The sequence below is a fragment of the Micropterus dolomieu genome, linkage group LG14 (genome assembly GCF_021292245.1).
Source record: "Micropterus dolomieu isolate WLL.071019.BEF.003 ecotype Adirondacks linkage group LG14, ASM2129224v1, whole genome shotgun sequence".
NCBI classification, from domain to species: domain Eukaryota; kingdom Metazoa; phylum Chordata; class Actinopteri; order Centrarchiformes; family Centrarchidae; genus Micropterus; species Micropterus dolomieu.
Window position 1 is genome coordinate 1,359,548 of NC_060163.1, and position 19,327 is coordinate 1,378,874.

At 40.3% G+C, this 19,327-nt stretch overlaps 2 protein-coding genes across 5 annotated transcripts in view; both read right to left on the minus strand.

The window, feature by feature from the left end:
• The window catches only part of LOC123983370 (alpha-N-acetylglucosaminidase-like), a 15,215-nt gene extending 9,994 nt beyond the window's left edge, over positions 1 to 5,221 (minus strand). The window contains exons 1-3 of the mRNA XM_046069615.1: positions 4,695 to 5,221; positions 612 to 759; positions 17 to 163 (exon numbers count right to left, since the gene is read on the minus strand). Of these exons, the coding sequence (XP_045925571.1) occupies positions 17 to 163; positions 612 to 759; positions 4,695 to 5,107 (708 nt within the window). The 5' untranslated portion in view covers positions 5,108 to 5,221. The remainder of the gene's footprint in view (positions 1 to 16; positions 164 to 611; positions 760 to 4,694) is intronic.
• A 4,046-nt stretch (positions 5,222 to 9,267) lies between these two features.
• Positions 9,268 to 19,327, minus strand: part of LOC123982459 (signal transducer and activator of transcription 5B-like) — a 93,524-nt gene continuing 83,464 nt past the window's right edge. For all 4 annotated transcript variants that reach the window (XM_046067980.1, XM_046067982.1, XM_046067981.1 and 1 more), the window contains one exon: positions 9,268 to 14,261. In XM_046067980.1, the coding sequence (XP_045923936.1) occupies positions 14,138 to 14,261 (124 nt within the window). In that variant the 3' untranslated portion in view covers positions 9,268 to 14,137. The remainder of the gene's footprint in view (positions 14,262 to 19,327) is intronic.

Consider the following 19,327-nt stretch of genomic DNA (forward strand, 5'->3'; position numbering starts at 1 on the left):
ATGGAGGTTTTAGTACTTGGAGGTACAGCTGGTTCACATGCCAGGACTGTGGCAGAGGCCCACCAAACTTGAACATGTTCCCCATACGGTTCCAGGCGAGAAACGCTGGGCCAGAGAAGAACTCTTCAATCTCAGACTGGTTCAATCCAAGAGCTCGGTAAACCTAAAGGGCACACAACAAGTTTATAAGCTGATGATCACATGTCAAGGTATGTGTCATGTATCTACAGTCAGAGACGGTCACTGCAAAGACAAATTAAAGATGTTAGTAGTTCCTCTTCCTGCTCTTGTATTCATCACTTCATGTCCCCTCCATCGCTTGGAATCTCTTCCTCTTCGCTTGTATCTTCTTCCTCATATTGCTCTGAGGATAATGCCTCTATCTTGTTTAACTTTCTACAAAACCAGCATCTAGCATTTTTCTGTCAAACATGATAATATTAGAAGCACAGATATTAAGTCATGTTTGTTATTTCTGTTCCATAAAATATATACAGTATATTTGAATCCGGCCTTTCACGAGCCAATAACGGAACATACAAAACACTGATACTAAGAGCTGTTCTGTGGTTAGGATATCATCACTTTCAGCCTAACAGGTCTGCTCTTACCTCTTGCCACATGGCTTCTTGGCCAGTAAAAGCCAGCGGCAGATTGATTCCATTGAGTGCCATCCAGTCGATCTCTCTCTCCCATCTTGGCCAGTCCCACCACACAGAGGAATAGCTAAAGGTGCAGACGTTTTGGTAATACCGGAATCTAGATACCAACACACAAATATATTGTTTATTTTAAAAGTTAGAAGTCTTAAAAATGACTGTCTGTTCAAAGGAAGTTCTTTCAACCTAAAGAAATGAAGTTACAAGACAAAGAAATCACAAACAAACAAAAAGAAAACCAATGCTTTGTTAGCATTAAAACATGCTGTGATTTAAGCAGCTGCGAATAGTCAAATATTCCAGTGTCTTTCCATTCTGTCACTGTGGCATATAACCCCAGTTTGTGCCTCTCACAACAATTGAGTCACCGAGCAAAGCATCTAAATATTTCAAAAACCACAAGAGTCGTTAAACAGAACTTGCTGCAGATTTGAAGGTGTTTCTAGAATCCCCTGAAATTCTTCTGGATCAAACATTTTTCCATGAGCTCCATCACTTTTGACCTGTGTCTCAATTTATGATTCTGTTTTCTAATCCACACAAATATAGTGAACTGAGTCACTGCAATATGTGTATGGCACATCATCAAAAAAACAGCTGTCAATGATATTCTTCATAAATGGACATTTTCATATACTGTAACTAATTTTTTGTTTATTTACTATCTTTCCGCCTGTTCAAAGGCGAGGTTTTCCTTCATTCCAATCGAGGGTCTAAAGGCAGAGGGGCAGACTGCAAAGCCCCTTGAGGGAAAAGGGTGATTTGTTGTAGGGGAGAATAATTCATATTTTTAAAATCACAATATGGCACCTGCAAATTTCAAATCGCAGGAGATGCAGATCAACCAAAGGCACATAAATTCCAGTTCCTATTGGAGTTGTCATATTACATTGCTAAAATAAAATTGGTGAGGGTTGTGTCAGGAAGGGCATTCAGCGTAAAAAAGGCCTACGCCAAATCAAATATGTGGGTTATCAGAGCTCCACGTGGGGTTGGGCAGGACCCGGTTTGCCAGCAAGAAACCGATGGTCTGCTGTGGCGATGTAGGAAGCAGTCCAAAGAAGAACTAAAATAGCATATAGTTAAAAGTAATGAGGCACGTTGGTTTTTAAAACAGTGGATCTGAGCATTGGTGACCTGCAGCTGGTAAATAAATGATTGAAGCTTCTGGCTATCAGCTAAGAGTTGCTGTCACCACTAACTTATAATCATGGGAAAACTAAAACTGTGTCATTCTTGCCATGGGATTTTCACTCTAACTACTGTGCACATGACATAACTGGGGGGAGCTGATGCACGTCTAATGCAGATAATTGAAAGGAAGGGTCCTTTAAAGGGCCCGACCGTGGTACAAGTGCTCAGAGTAAACAATGAAAAATGATGTGTGACAATGCTCCATTTGTCATTCAACCATGGGTTTGCTGTGAGGGGGGTGGGGTTGCATACTCCCCAAATGCTGCCATCATAGAGTTCTAACTCAGACATACCAGGCAAACCCCCATCGAAATGATTGATAGTGTTGTCATGAAAATACTTTGTCTTATTTGCTGAGCAGCATGTAAATAGTTCTTAGCTGGTGATAAAACATATTATATTACATCTCAGCAGCTCTATGACTCGTGACAACTGGCACACATCTGATGTACGGCAGTGTGAAATAATTTTCAAAGGTGTTGCGCGGATGTCAGTAAAACTGCACTATCAGGGGATTCTACAGAGCATGCACACAGGCCATCCAAAAGGATTATTTACAACTGCAACAGCCAGAGCAGTCTTCATCTGCCTTTGAGGACACAGCATACAGCCAAATGATTGGACTATGATTGGGATCAGCCAAGATGAGAGGAGGTGGACTCATCGATGATGCTTGGTGCTCAAACACAGTCAAGATGGACTCTGCTTCCCCACATGTCAGACTTTTTATGTGAGGGTGAAACCAGATTATCATCTTCTTGCTGCTGTTTACATTCTCCAAGAAGCAAATTTCGGTGTGTAAACATGTATAACTAACTGTATATATTGTTTTATTTTATATGGTACCATATTTAAATATACACTTAGTGTAGCTTGAAGGGAATACAAATTTTGTTTTGTTATACAACCTTTTTCTGTATAATGACAAATAACCTCATATCATTTTTAATCAAATGTTTTGTCCTTTTCTTCTTGTTTTTTAATGGGAAGTCTGAATTTAGAGGAACATAGAGTCTGACATGTTATTACATTTTCATAGCTCATGAAGCAAACATTTATATCGCTCATTATACTCTCAAAAGAACACTTTGGGCCGGATTTACTAACACCCTGAATAAAGAGTACTAAATTGCATGTGCATTCTAAAATATTGCACGTGTAATTACGCGTAATCCATGCTCTACTGCAGCTGGGGGCTAAATTCTTCCATCTCAAGGAGAAAAGAACTCAGGTCAAAACATGGCATGGCAGGTGACTCCTGGCATGACTCCTTCTTGTAACTGGTTCCAAATGAGCCCTTAGCTCAGCCAACAGCTCCAATATGGCATGGCTGGAGAGCCGAAATGTGCAAGGGAAACCCCCCAAAACATCTCAATTCATATAGTTCATCAAATAAATAAAATAAAAATTGTATTTCTATATATTGGATATAGAATAATATTATCTATTATTTTTAATTTCTCTACATCTTCTTTCATTACGGCTGTGTCTCCTTCTCGCTCCGATAACAGCAGCCATCTCTGCAACACTTGCACCTTCCTTTCAAACGTATTAAATACAGATGCTGTTGCTCTCACATGAAATTGCTTTTAGGCTTGGTAGATCACATTGTGTGTAGTAAGTAAATGTATTTTGCATGTTGCCCTCCCATTACTTTGCACAATAAAACTGAACCCCCCCCCCAAATTGCATATTAATTAAGGCAAAAGTAGTAAATGAATAACAGGTTCTATCTTGCACTTTTGAAAGACGTCATTCTGCGTGCACACCATTAGTAGATCAGTTTACGTGTTAATTTGCTGGTGATATCAAGTTTGCACACGTTTTTATGCCGTGTTCAAGTGATTTGGGGCGGCTGTGGCTCAGGAGATAGAGCGGGTTCCCCGTTAATCAGAAGGTTGGCATGGAAGTGTCCTTGGGCAAGATACTGATGTGTGTGAATGGTAGTTTCTGTTTGAGCACTTAGGCTCGGTGTATGAATGTGTTTGATTTGTGAATGCGCTTTGAGTGGTTGAAAAGACTAGAAAGGCACTATACAAATATGGAGCATTTACATTTACTAGTTAACTGTGTACCCCTATGGCTACATCAGTTGGTAACCATCAAGTCAGTCAATGTTGTAGGTTACGCTTCCTAATGTTTTGGCATTTTTAACAATAACTTTTATGCAGAGAAGATGACTTTATGAGATTATTTACTGTAGCCAACTACCTAATAGGCCTAAAATATTTCTACATCAATGTACATGCAGAACAGGATTTACTATATGATTGTATGTATTATTTTAATTTAAATGTGTATGGGGTACATATATTTTCTCCGAGTTCAAAAGTAGGAAATCTGACTTCAGGTGGCGTTCCAGGGTAGTTTTTCAAGCTGGAGGTCAGAAAATCCGAGTTCCAAGTTGCCTGGAAGGCAGCATTACTCAGCCAACCTTTATGCAATCTGTCCCTTTAACTTTCATAAAAAATGTGCAACACCTTTAGAGATATTTTAAGTAGTAGCAGTAATATTCAATTATTAGTGTTTAATGATGTGAAGCTACTTTTTAAAAAACTAGGCTACTTGAGTTAGTGCAAGTTACTTTACACTTCTAATAAAAAAAATACAGTGTAAGAGTGACAGAACTTGGTGAATTCCACATGCAGTAGTAATTTGCTGATTATTGAGTATTAATTCATTTATGAAGGTGAGAAACGTCACTCAGCTCGCGCTCACACCAACAGCTGGAAATGTTCTGGACCTTTAGTGTAATAAAGGTCCGCTCTGCTCTGTCCGTCACTGCATGTGTGCCGAATGACCAGCGGAAGATAACGGCTCTGAACCCCGTGGGTGACCGACCTGTGCTGGGTGGTGATGCGCAGCACGCCGCTGAGCTTTGGCAGAGGACGGGGCAGGTCCAGCTGGTTTCCAGACCAGGAAACATGGCAGTTGCAGAAATATTTCAAATAGTTGTAAATGCCAGAAGCCACGGCCACTCCGGTGCTGCCTGTAGCCACTATCTTATTGTTTTTAGTGGATCTGAGCTCACACACGTCCAGGCTGTCGTTGGAAAGGCTCCTGTTGACTGAAACTATGAACTCCGCGGATCTGTCCCCGAGCAGGCGTTTGAGCAGCTCGACCACCGCTCCCCCCTGCGCCTTGTCGCTGGCTTTTGGCTTGATGTGATCTAAGGTGGGAAACTTACAATAGGCAGTTACAAAAACACAGAACACGACGACCAGAAGCAGGGAAAGGCCGCTTCTCAGAGACATTTTGGTCCCCAGTCAAAAGAAGCCAGAGTTTCCCACCGCAGCGCAGGTTTAAAAACAACTTTATTTCTCCATTTGCAAATAACCAGGAAGCGTTGCTTTACTGAAGGGCTGCTGGCCAATCAGAGAGAGAGAGCTGCTGCCTGGATTATAACTAACAGCCAATCAGAGGAGGCAGTTTCTGTTAAAAAAAAAAATAGAACTCTACCGAGGACACTGTCACGTGATCAATTTGTCATATGATAAGAATATTACAGAAGTGGCCTGATTTCAGATACAAGCTTGATGTGATAACATTGATTAAAAGCAGGAAGTGAAAATCTTTGAACTTAATGACTCAAATTCAGATCAGCTTTAATGGCATGCTGGATGCTCTCCGCTGAAAACAATGTTCAAAGCACAGCCAGGACAGAGGGTTCATATATTTGCTTGTAAAGTGTCGTAATCTATCAATATTAATCTGACTAGAGCTGACTACAGGGTAGACACAGTAGAGTAAACATCTTCTGTTTACTGTTGACATGGCTGTTAGGCTCATAGTACGTATTACCCCAAACCCCCCTTCAAATGGGGTCAGACCTTCTAGAGTATGCACAGAGGGTTCATTAAGCAAAAAACACATGTGCATCAAGTGGCACATCTTAACACAACATGAAAACAACATTCAGCATGGAATGGGAACTGACCAACTAACCAAATGAAAGCGTTAATGAGGTCACAGACGTCTAATATTCTACAGAGCCAATGTTAATTGATGAACTTTGAGGACAATTTGGAGGTACTTTTTTTAGGTGCATTTTTCTCCACTACATTTATCTAACTAACTAACCAACGCATAATAAAAATTACATTACATCAGATTACATTATATGAATTATTATTATAAACAAAAAGTAAGGAAATTTGTGTTTGGTAGATTGTGTCTTTGTTGTAACAATGCTTCTTGGCATTAAATCTGGAAAGGCTGATTATTTCCCTTTTAAATAGTGCCACATTTGTAAGGAACATGCATTTGTGGGATGAGCAGCAGTAGTATGTATGAGGGTTGCACTCATGAAAATGGACTTGAAAAACTGAATACTTTTATCATCCATCTAAATCTGATTCAACATCGGTTCCACACCCTGAAATAATGTTACAGGTTAAAACTTTTAAAAATCTGTAAAATATTTTACTTTGCTTCTGGAATTGCATTTTCCTTAAAAAAAATACTGGAACTATGTGAATTTCCATGCCTGATAATCCGACTGAATTGTTATTTCCTTTTACTCCACACACTGGTATGGATTCGGTGACAATGGTCTGTTGAATTTTCTTGACATTTGCAGGACACACTTTTTTCTCTTTCATCTCTTATCCACATAATAATATAACATAATATGTACAACTGAGCAAATCAGAGGGTGGTGATTCAATAAATGTTCTGAATTATAGTTATATAATGGTAGCAACTATTATCATTAAATTGGTTATTGTGTTTTCCATAATAATAGCAGACAAACAAAAAGGAAATGCAACTGTATTTTTTCTGTAAACATGATCTCAAGTCAGACTATTAATCCTCTCATCTTGCTGCAGTGATATAGAAGTTCACTCCATGACTTCACAATCGCAAACCCAAAGTTCAGTTCACAGAGAATAAAACGTCACAAATTAGAATGTTTAACTAATGTCACAGTTCACATTCATTTCTTCCGTTTTGTCCTTTACAAAATGTTGGCTTGTGGTCTCACCCTTTGTTAATTATTTCTTGTGATCATCATTCACTTGCACATATTTCCCAAGACTGCTCGGCTGCTTCAACTCAATGTGTCGTTTCAAATTGGTTGGTGATGTGGCTACATTTGAACTTGTTTTTTTTTTTGTTTTTTTTAGCCGTGGCTTTGTTGCACCAAACTCTGTGACCCATCAGCTTTGTGTGAACACCAGCCTGCCGGGTGCCGTAAAACCAAGGGCTTGTTTTATTGTCATCTCCTGATATTCCTTTGCATATCTTTCAGAAAAGCGGTGATGGCTCATTTCAGAGGGACAAGGACCTCTAGTGGGCTCTTATACAGTCTGCACCTTTTTTCAGCAACAGCTGGGTACAAAGCATACACTGTATATAAGTGGATGCAAGGGCGTCACTTTGTGTTGAAAAGTGGTGGTGACATGAGGTCTTAGATTAGGGGTGTGATGATACACTTTGGGTCACGAGATGTGACGATGCATGAGAACAAGACGAGAAGATTTTTAATATGTTGAAGAAATAGGAAATGCTGAAATATTTGAAAAAATTGGAGCATTAAACACTTAATTTCCTGCATTTTTCAGACATTTTCTGCTCCAATATACGGTGGAAATGCCAAAGAAAAGATTCAGCTGGCAGGAGACAATTCATAAATATAAAAATATAACAATATAATGCAGTAATCAGCAGCTTGTTTTTTTTTTGGACAACGCACATTTGTTTCTTCTACATATAATAAGTATTGCATGTTTTCTTATTGTGCAAAAAAACTCAAATAATCTCAAAGCATTTTCATTTGTTAGTTGTTGGTGCTATTTTTCAAAAACATTTTTTAAATGCTTTCAAAAACTAATGAAGACAAAAATCAACCATTTCAAAATGTGGTGGGCACATGTCCACAGCGTCCCAAGTGTAAATGACACCTATGAGTGGACGTAGTCATGGTGACGTCACCCGTTGGTTTGTGGACTGCCATTTTGAAGCCTCGAGTTTGGCCAATAGGGCGCTGCCATGTTGATTTTCTGCAACCAGCAGCACTGGACGTGACCAGATTATCACGAGACTGTGGAGCTAACGGCCGTGTGTGGAGCTAGCTAGCTTGCTTAGCTAGGTGCATCTGTAATTCGAGTTAACTGTCATTTTAACAGGGCTGATAAGTTTGTCTAGAGAACAGTCTTAAAACTAAATGTACTCACCAGAGAAAGTGAACAGCCAACTCCTAATACGCTTTTTCAACAGGGCTGGTTAAATTTACACAGAGCCGTGGGTACGAGTCACTCTAGCCTGATTGACAGGTCACCATGGTCACGACTCGTCAATCACAGATAATCCCGCCCTGAAGCATACTCTGCTTTATGGTCTATTTTCCTCTAAATGGGACAATAATTTACTAAATGAACATCATGCCGTGTTGAAGAAGACCTGAAACTAGAGACTGAGACCATAAACTCATTAGGAAAGTGTTTACTGGGGTAATAAATCAGCTGAGAAGTAGGGTCATTTTACCATTATTTCTAATGGAACCGGACTTCTTTTTGCAACCAGAAGTCACCCCCTGCTGGCCGTTCGATAGAATGCAGGTTTAAGGGACTTCCGCATTGGCTTCCCGTCTCAGACCGCAAGCTTCCCGCTTGGTACAAATAGAGCAGACAAGCTGCAAGCTGCTTTCACACCTGTAGTTCGGTTCATCTGTTGCATTTTAGTTCTGGTCCAGTTCATATTGACTTTTTACCAACGAACCACGAGGAGTAAACATGAAGTCACACAGAGTGATAGGTAGCCAAACTCGTTGCCAGTGTTGGTGACTGTATCATCAAGAACCACAAAGAGAAATCAAATTTTTTACGCGGCACTTTAGGTTGAACCTGTAAAATGTATCCAAGAACTTAACATATTAATATCAATAATGATAATAACAGGCCTAATAAAAATGATCATATTAATGAGTGGTTCCTTTTGTGGGGTTCCTTAAGGAACCGTTTTGAACTGAGGAACCCCAAAAGGTCCTTAAGGGTCTTCTTCTAGTGCGAAGACTTAACTCTAACAATACATGCTGGGAAGCCTAGGATAATGCTGATCAGAGCTATAAAACACCAAGTTACGTTCTGAAATAGGCCAAAAATTAAAACTACATTTTTATTTGGATCAACTTGAAACTGAAACAAACAAAACAAAGACTAGTTGATTTCACAGAATTTTTGTATGTCTTACATTACAGTGTCATGAGCAGCTAGAGTGAAAGCAACTATATTTGCAAGTACCTATATTATTTTTAACTTGGCTACAGTACTCGAGTAAATGTAATGAGTCCATCACTACGGACGACTTCTTCTCAAGCAGGCGTAAAAATATATTAGCAAGGTGATGCCCTCTGTGAAATAAACATCACATGAGACTCAACAATACATAATGTGTATAAACCACAACAACAGAATATGATTAATTAGAAAAACCTTTATTTTTATGTCCCTAATTCCAACATCAACCTTACAGCAAAATGTAGCACAATATGGAAGATAATAAGAAATTCCCAAACAAGCCACAAACTGTACAAAAGGTAGCAAACACATGGCAGCAGCGAGCTAGAAAACTGATTTACACTAAAGACAAACATACAATAAGTTGATTGTAAGACAAACAGGAGAGGTGCTGCATTAGCAATAACATCCAATAACTGCTGGTGTGAGCATCAAAGTGCTTGATCACTTTAGCTAATTTAGAACAAAAGTTTGTGTTTTGGTTTTTCAATAACAATATAACAATAAGCATAAGAGGCAAAAGTGGCACGAGAGTTAGAAAAGAATCCCATCTACACTCGAGTCATCAGGTATTATTTGGTTGATATAGACTCATCTATCTTTATTTCACAGTGAGTTTTCCTGAGGTTTACTGTGTTAACTTTCATGCTAAGTGAGTTGTGTTTTCTGAAAGGACTAGACATTCCTTGGTTGAGGCTGGTAGTAGTGCAGTGTTAGTGACAATGGCTTTAAAATATCCTGCATCAAAAGTGCTGTTCTTCAACAATCAGATCTACAGAGCCTCTGTATCGCCACACAAAAGAACCATTTACTGAGTGTTATTTCAGGCTAACTGAGAATCTAGAAAAAGCTTTCTATGTAGAGCAGAACCGTTTCAGAAGCAGTGCTGAACGTACACTGAAAGTAGTATGATGAAGTTTGAGGTTTAAGCATTCTAAAGGAATCTAAGCTTAGCTTGCAAGACCGTACAAAGCACTTAAGGACCATACAAAGCACTTAAGGTTCCATTTTGCCAACACAATTTCATACATGGAATATGTTTAAGATTATCTATGAACATGTAATAGTCATTAACGGTTACTGCCACAGTCCAACTTCGACAAAGCAACACATGATGCTAGAATTGACAGCAACATGAACAACTAAGTTTGTCATTTCTGGTTGAGCCGGTTAGCACTTTTGTGTATCCACTGGGTCTGTGGTTTGACTGCACAAGATTGTATTGAAATATTCTATTAAAAATGAATAGTTTTTTAGTTTTAAGCAAGTTTAGACTGGCGAAGGCTAAATGTCCAGCTCACGTTGGGTTTTGACAGAAATTAAGTGCCAGGCAGTTAATACAGTGCATGAGAGGAGCACTTCTGTTAAATCCTGATGAAGGATCTTAGGAGGTACAGTGAAGTCCTGCAAACACTGCCCCTGGGTTCCAAACCAAGATATCCTCCGTTTAGAAACATTACTCTGATGGCAGTGAGTTTTGGGATGACGTCTCAGCCTCATGGAGGTGCTCATCTAGCAGAAACAATACTGGTGCGGAAACAATACTGGTGTGGAAACAATACTGGTGTGGAAATCCATGGCCACATCTTGTTACAATGAGTGAGCGGATAAATACACATGGACTGATAAACCCTAATATGTTCAGTAATGTTAATGTTTAGTTAAATGAAAAGGTCTGTTCTTCTGGAATAAAATTTACATTATTATTTAGTGGGTATGAATTACAGATGACACTGCCTATACACTACCTGACCCTGCACCCATTTCCTTCATATGGTCAGAAGTCTTATTGTTGCAATACATGCATCTTGACTGTGCATCCCTTCAACTATAATTTCCCAACATGTCTTATCTGTTCTCTTGGTTTAGCAATCTGTGTGCATACATTTCCACATCAGTATTTCTAACATTTCCACCCCACAGGTTCTGTGCAGCCTGTGAGACCAACTACCTCTGAGAAAATATCTCAGGGGACTTCCGTAAACTTGGTTTGGGTTTGGAAACTACATTTATAACAGACGCAATGTGTGGAGTTTCACAGACATGGGTGTGCCTGGGATGGACATGCAACTGAGTTGCATTATGAAACATGCAGTTTCCAGAGTTTTTGGAGCTAGATCTATATTAGGCATTAAAGTCAGGATATTTTGACTATTGTCTTTATTGAAACTGTTTTTTCTGAGACTTAATGAAAGTGAAACACTTATGAACCAGCACTTTTTAAGTACTTGGGGTAAACAAATGCCAGTTAGAGTTAACAATTAGACTAACTGGTGACTGTCAGGGATTCCTTTCCATATTTCCAGGCTTATTTAAATGACCCAAACAAACCTCTAAAATTTTGAACAAACATTCACGGAGCATTCACTGATCACAGACTACAACATCTGTATTTAGTAAATTCAGGCACAGTAACATGTAACTGACCTGACATTGGTAAGTGATCACTTTATTTACTGCTCTTCACGTTAAAGCCTAATTTGATTAGGCTGGTAAACCCCAAGGATGCATTTCAGGTTCTCATGGATATTAGGCCACAATGTAAAGTTTCAGTAATGACCAAATATCAGTTAAAATTATCATATTGTACAAACATTTGTATATAAAACTCTGATAAAATTTTAAGAGTGTTAATATCAATAAGCAGATATTGACCAAATTATAGCACCTAAAACAACTTGAACATTTTGCTGTGAGGCAAAGACTGTCAGAGAATGGCTGTAATAGGAAATTAAGAAAGAATGTCATACAAAAAGCACCAAACAGCAGCAGTTAGATTTAAAATAAAGATTTGAGTACTTAAACCCAGACTATGTAACCTTTGAGAGAAGAAATAAAACAAATCAGCCACTTACAAAAAGTTAAATTGATAAGTAATAAACTCACCCTTGTTCTGTTCAACCCAATCAGGAGCTGTGCTGCTACAGTGTTACCTGGTCTAGTATGAGCAGTCATCTCCAAGTGTGCTGTTGTTCCAGTTCACTATGTGTTAGCATGTTACAGAAAACATGTTGGTAGTTTTATCACAAAAGTAAATACTCCAAGTCTGCTGCTGTGTCACTGACTAGATTAGCTGTGGTTTAGAACGGATCCAACTAAATCACAACTTGCTGTGGGTTTTTAACTCAGCTGATTGCCGTGTCAGCGTTTTAATTAGAGAAAGTGGTTTTAGCTTTGTGATTTTACAGTTCACCCAAAGTTCAACTCTCTAACTGCTGAGGAAAGAATTCAGAAATACCACTAAAACAATATACAGCATCACTAGGGATGGGTATCGCTACTCGATACCTTTAAGGTATCGACCGAAATAGTCAAACAGCCCAGTATCGAGAAACCAGTACTTCATTCGATATGTTTTTTAAACAGATCGTGGCAAAAAAAAGACTATTTGTATGGTTTTGCTTGCAGCCAAATACGTAAGCAACACACCTGAAAGAAAGAAAAGCGCATGCCTCTTTTTTCCCCCCTCATGTGCCTGCAGCTGCTTGTAAGTCCATGCGTGATTTTAACAGCCGCTCACCTTCGGCTGCGGTCTCAGGCAAGTTTATCACCACAAGCTTGGCTTTCCAATGGTTTCATCTTCTCGTATCATTTACTCTGTACATTTTTATTTGCTATTCACTTCACTCGTCACTGATCAATCGCTGCGTTCCATCATATCAATTAAACGCTTCTGTGGCGCAGCAGAAACCAGCTGATTTTACTCACGGAGCCTCCGGCTGCAGCTAATATCAGATGTAGTTGGTGTGGTCGGCTGGATGTGCAGACTCTCCTCTGTTTGACTCTTTAGTGTAGTAGACTCCTTAGAAATTTTTTACTTCTTACTGTCGTCTTTTTTAGAGGAGGTTTGCGACTCACCACTAAGGGAAAAAGCTCTCGTGGAGATCTTTCAAACAGTTTATTGATCTAAAGTTAACAAAATAATTCTGTTGTTGAATTTCAACATACATATGAAAGATTTAACTTAAATTTGTTTTCCACAAATCATGTGATGATTCAAACCCAAGCTGTCGTCCTTCCTCTGAGGATAACCTAATTAGGATGAGGAGCAATCTGACACATTTCCCAATATTGTAAACCACCTTGCTTGTTTATCAGCTACTATGACTTCAACAAGTGGAATTTCACGCAAGGTATCGAATGAAGCACTATTGGTATCGGTATCACTTGGTGACTGGTACTGGCAAACTGTTTACATCCATGTTTACTTAGCAATCTTGTTCTTTCCTGCCTTTGTTGGCACGTTTGTGCACTTCTTGACAGCTCCAATGTACTTGACTTGCAGACATGTTTGTTGCTGCTGCTTGTTGTCCCATTGCACCCTCTCTGTCAGTGCGCCTAATGTGGACGCCTTTAAAGAAACTGACTCAGGGAAATAAAGGACAATTTGCCATCGTCCTGCAAATACTACTTATGGTCACAGTGGCTGATTTTCCACAAAGGTTACATAGTCTTACTATAAGTCTTGTTTTTATATAAGAATTTTCTAGATTAAAAAAAATAAAAGTTATTATTTTGATTTAGTCACATTAACCAATGTTAATTGTGTAAACTGGAAAACACCCTTTTAAAAAATAAGAGAAGCTAGCTTGTTTACTGTGAATTTTATGTGAAAATCTGCCAGTGCCAGCTAAAAGCTCATCAAACACATGATAGCACATAAAAACTAACGCAGTGACTCAGTTTTGTATAAAAATCCCATTGACCAAAATCAGCTCCATAAGACAGCCCTGAGAAAGTGGGAGAGGACAATAACAGCGGCCTCTGTCAAATGCCAGTAACATTGACTCTTGATGGTAGGTTTACTTTCTCTACACAGACACTTGTGCAAGCAGAAGGTTATTCATTACCAGACATGTTCTCTTCCAAAACTCCATTGGGCAGCTAAAACTGAAGATGAACAGTCAGTTGTAATGTGGATCTGACAGAGTAATCGACAAAGACAGGAAATGTTTTTCTGTTGTTGCAGTCCGGTAGAAATTACAGGTTAAGGTGTTTCTGTTGGATAAGAAGGAGAAAACCTGAAGGGGTAATGCAGGCTCGGGTTCAGGACTGCTGGCTGCTCCACTGGTTTGCCATAGGCCTGCGCAGCAGCTCCTCCACATGGCGGGCCACGTCCATTGTGTCGTCCAGGTCAAAGTCTCCATCTGCATCCAACATGGTGTCACTCCTGTGGGGACAAGAGCATTGACAGATGTCCCACTTTTATGAATGAGGTTCATTGGAAAAATGTTATACAATGTACTTTACCAATATCAACAAGGACATTATACATAATTGGGCAAAGTCAATTGAAAACAACAAATAAAACTACAGAAAAAACTTAGAATATAGAATAAAATCATGCAATTAAAATTTTTAATTGTTGCCCAGTACTATTATTTACCATTTAATTAATTCATGATCTGTTAAGAGCAGGTGGTCAGCTGGTCCCAGGTGAGGTCAGGTCCCTTGTGTTTTGTTATTTTACTGCAGTAAAGCATCCACATGACTCTACTAATGGCTGAAGCTAAAGCATGGTAGTATGGCTCTGAAATAGTACTAGCAGCTAATATTTACAGATGAAAATTTAGTTCACAGTGGAGCGGGCTCCGGTTGGGAAGTCAGCACATCAGAGAACCGTGCTTACACTGAGCTGACGGAGAGCAGGGACTGATATGTTGTGCTAATATGTTTAATAATAAACAGCTATGCACAGTATATCATGCTTCAAAACTACTACTCTGCTTTCTACCATAATGTAAATATTCAAGCAAAACAGTGTATGAGTGGTGTGCCACCATACACACAAAAAACAAACTACTTTTCATGTGAATGTGACTGATATAATGTTCCAACAACAGATGATCTTCCTGAGGTAAAAATGAAGTGAACACACCTGTATTTATTAGGCAACACATTCTGAAACATCACAGAATTATCTCCTAAACTGATTTGTTTGCTAAATCATTATTTATTATAGGAGACAACAAGAAAATAATGTATACTTTTAAACAATCTTTACTTAGACTATAAAATTAATGTAGTAGTTTGTAATCACACTTGAGAGATTCAGACTTAGTGTCAATGTGGCAGGTAATCTAATCAGGAGTTTAGGAAATGACAAACCCTGGTTCACAGCTAAGCTCAGACAGCTGAGGTTGGAAAAGGAAGAGGCGTTTAGAAGTGGAGACCGGGCCAGGTTTAAGGAGTCGAAGTACAGGTTTAGCAAGGCGGTGCGAGATGCTAAACAGCTGTATGCAGAGAGACTACAACTTCAGTTCTCAAATAATGACTCCGCCTCTGTCTGGCAAGGATTCAGACAGATCACCAGCTACAAACCAGAATCCCCACTCCATGAACGGCTCACGCCTTGCCAACGAGTTGAACCAGTTTTACTGTCGCTTTGAAAGACAGTGGGACAGACCTGACACCATCCCCAGTCACACCACTGATCGGCCACAGTCCACCATCTCACCCCCACCTCCTCCCCCTCTCTTACCATCCTAGAGAGGGACGTCAACCGACTGTTCAGGAGGTAGAAACCCTGCAAAGCTGCGGGGCCGGACTGTGTCTTCATCCACCCTGAAGCACTGTGCTGATCAGCTGTCTCCGGTGTTTACAGACATTTTTAACACCCCACTGGAGACATGCCATGTGCCAGCCTGCTTCAAAGCCTCCACCATCATCCCTGTCCCCAAGAAACCAAGGACCACAGGACTAAACGTCTACAGACCCGTCGCCCTGACCTCTGTGGTTATGAAGTCCTTTGAGCACCTTGTGTTGTCCCACCTTAAATCCATCCCAGATCCACTCCTGGACCCCCTGCAGTTCGCCTACAGAGCCAACAGGTCTGTAGATGATAGCAGTAAACATTAGGGCTGTACATAGATTATTTTTTAAGTCTATTAAATCTAACGATTATTTTTTCGATTAGTCGATTAATCTAACGACTAATTTTGTTTATTCTAAAGAAAGAAAAGTAGCCTATTACTCGATTAACATACCAATTTATCATAAATAAATATCAAAAACATGTCTAATCAATAAATCTATATTTTATTCAATCATCCTGATGAAGCACATTAGAATAATGAATCAAATTTCCACCTCACTGATGTGTTCTGATAATAACAATAACAGACATTAATTAGGCTACTTTACTTCAAACTTTAAATGTTTCTGACATGGATTCATTTCAATATTGAGTAATGCAGTACGATAATAAAATGTATTTCTGCATCAGTGAACACCTGAAAGGACTCAGACTGTCCAGACAGTCACAGATTGTCTGTAATTAGATTCAGCCGTTTTCTCGCTCATACGTGGCCGTTAAAGAAACAGAAAATATGAAACAGCCAATCGTTACATGACTCGCGGTGTAACGTTATGTTACCATGACAGCAGCGGGGCAGAAATTACTTTTAACATGAAGGCAATGAAGAAATACTATGTGTCCTCATGCTGATTATGTGCCGTGCTTGTGTGGCGACAGAAAGGAAACATGATTTGCAGTGCTGCCATCTAGACAAAGTGCTGCGGGATACTTTCGTTTCACGTGTTCGTGGACAGCAGCTGTGCTGCAGTGAAGCTGTTTCCAGTTCACAGAGCTCACGGAGCAGCACGTTGTTGAGTGTCTGTCTGAAATACTCGATGGTCGAAGGCGCGGTCTTGTAGCTGGAGCTTGTCCGGGATAATCCCACACCGGATGCGTCGACATATTTACGTAATCGATTACGTCGACAAATCGCCCCAGCCCAGCTAGTAAACATGGCCCTTCACTACATCCTCCAGCACCTGGACTCCCCAGGAACCTACGCCAGGATCCTGTTTGCGGACTTCAGCTCTGCTTTCAACACCATCATCCTGGCCCTGCTGCAGGACAAGCTCTCTCAGCTGAACGTGCTTGACTCCTCCTGCAGGTGGATCACAGACTTCCTGACAAGACAGGAAGCAGCACGTCAAGATGGGAAAATATGTCTCACACTCCAGGACCATCAGCACCAGTTCCCCTCAAGGCTGCGTTCTTTCCCCCCTTCTCTTCTCCCTGTACACCAACAGCTGCACCTCCAGTCACCAGTCTGTCAAGCTCCTGAAGTTTGCGGATGACACCACCCTCATTGGGCTCATTGGGTGGGGATGAGTCCGCCTACAGGTGGGAGATGGACCATCTGGTGACCTGGTGCAGCCAACAGTCTGGAGCTCAACGCTCTGAAGACAGTGGAGGTGGTCGTGGACTTCAGGAAAAGCCCAGCCCCACCCTCCTCCATCATCCTGTGTGACTCCCCAGTCATCACTGTGGACACCTTCCGCTTCCTGGGCACCATCATCTCCCAGAACCTCAAGTGGGAGCTGAACATCACCTCCCTCACCAAGAAGGCCCAGCAGAGGATGTACTTCCTGCAGCAGCTGAAGAAGTTCACCCTGCCAAAGACAATGATGGTGCACTTCTACACCGCCATCACTGAGTCCATCCTCACCTCCTCCATCACCATCTGGTACGATGCTGCCACTGCCCGGGACAAGGGCAGGCTGCAGCCTCATTCGCTCTGCAGAGAAGCTGATTGGCTGCAATCTTCCTTCTCTTCTGGACCTGTACTCCCTGAGGACTCTGAGGTGAGCAGGACAGATTGCAGCTGACCCCTCCCACCCCGGACACAAACTGTTTCAGACTCTCCCCTCTGGCAGGAGGTTGCGGTCCATCAGGACCAAAACCTCTCACCACAAAAACAGCTTCTACCCGTCTGCGGCTAGCCTCATTAACAAGGCCCGGGTCCCCTACTGACACTCCCCACTTTCAAATAATACAATCGTCTCTGCACGTGTAAATATCACTTCATGTCATATCATGCACGAACCTGGCACATTGCACTTATTTGTTGTTAATTTGTTGTCAACTGTAAATTGTTGTTCCATTGTTATTTTTATTATTATTTTTTTATATTGTCAGTTGTATTATTTTTCTCTATTCTTCTGTTATTCTTATATAACTTGCATTTGTTTATTCCATATTTATATATTTCTACATCTATTTATGTCAGCTGTATGTCTGTCTACGTGTAGCACCTTAACACCAAAGCAAATTCCTTGTATGTATAAAACACTACTTGGCAATAAAGCTTCTTCTGATTCTGATGACTTGTCATTTCATCACAAATAAATACAAGTGTATGTTCGCTTCTTTACCTTTACCTGAGGAAGACCATCTGTAACTGAAATACGCAAGTCACATCTACATAAAAAGGCCCAGTGTTTTTAAGCTACTCACTACTTTGTAATTTTCTCAGTACATTATTTTGTTATTATGATCCCACTTTTACCGTAGTACTTGATTTTGGCTACCTTACCCACCTCAAATTAAGAGTAACCATTAACCAGCTGGTAGTTTATCTATGGGTGGTTCAATAATTCATTAAAAGATTTTGCAACCTTTTTGTTAAAGTTGGAGCTAAAATTAAACAAAACCACTCCAAAGCCCCTTCACGCAGGCATCTAGTGGGAGGATGACTGAAGAGTTACCTCAGTGACACATTAATTATTACCTGGTAGGGTGTAGAAAAGGCCAACGTGATCACTGAGCTGAAGGACGTGCAAAAGCTGGCCATCACATCAGATGGATGGACCAGCCTCTGTCAGGATCACTATCTCACTGTTACAGTGCACTACACAAGCCAGGGCAGTGCAAAGCAGAAGGTCCTCCACACCAGTGTGCAAATCGCAAACTGACAAAGTAGTGGCAGAGGAGATCTCTGACATTCTGGAAGGGTTTGAGAGACAGCCGAGCAAGATCGTAGCTGTGTGTAACTGTTTACAGGTGCTGGTCATATAATTAGAATATCATCAAAAAGTTGATTTATTTCAGTAATTCCATTCAAAAAGTGAAACTTTGATATTATATTCATTCATTACACACAGACTGATATATTTCAAATGTTTATTTCATTTAATTGTGATGATTAAAACTGACAACTAATGAAAATCCCAAATTCAGTATCTCCGAGAATTAGAATATTACTTAAGACCAATACAAAAAAAGGATTTTTAGAAATGTTGGCCAACTGAAAAGTATGAACATGAAAAGTATGAGCATGTACAGCACTCAATACTTAGTTGGGGACCCTTTTGCCTGAATACTGCAGCAATGCGGCGTGGCATGGAGTCGATCAGTCTGTGGCACTGCTCAGGTGTTATGAGAGCCCAGGTTGCTCTGATAGTGGCCTTCAGCTCTTCTGCATTGTTGGGTCTGGCGTATCGCAT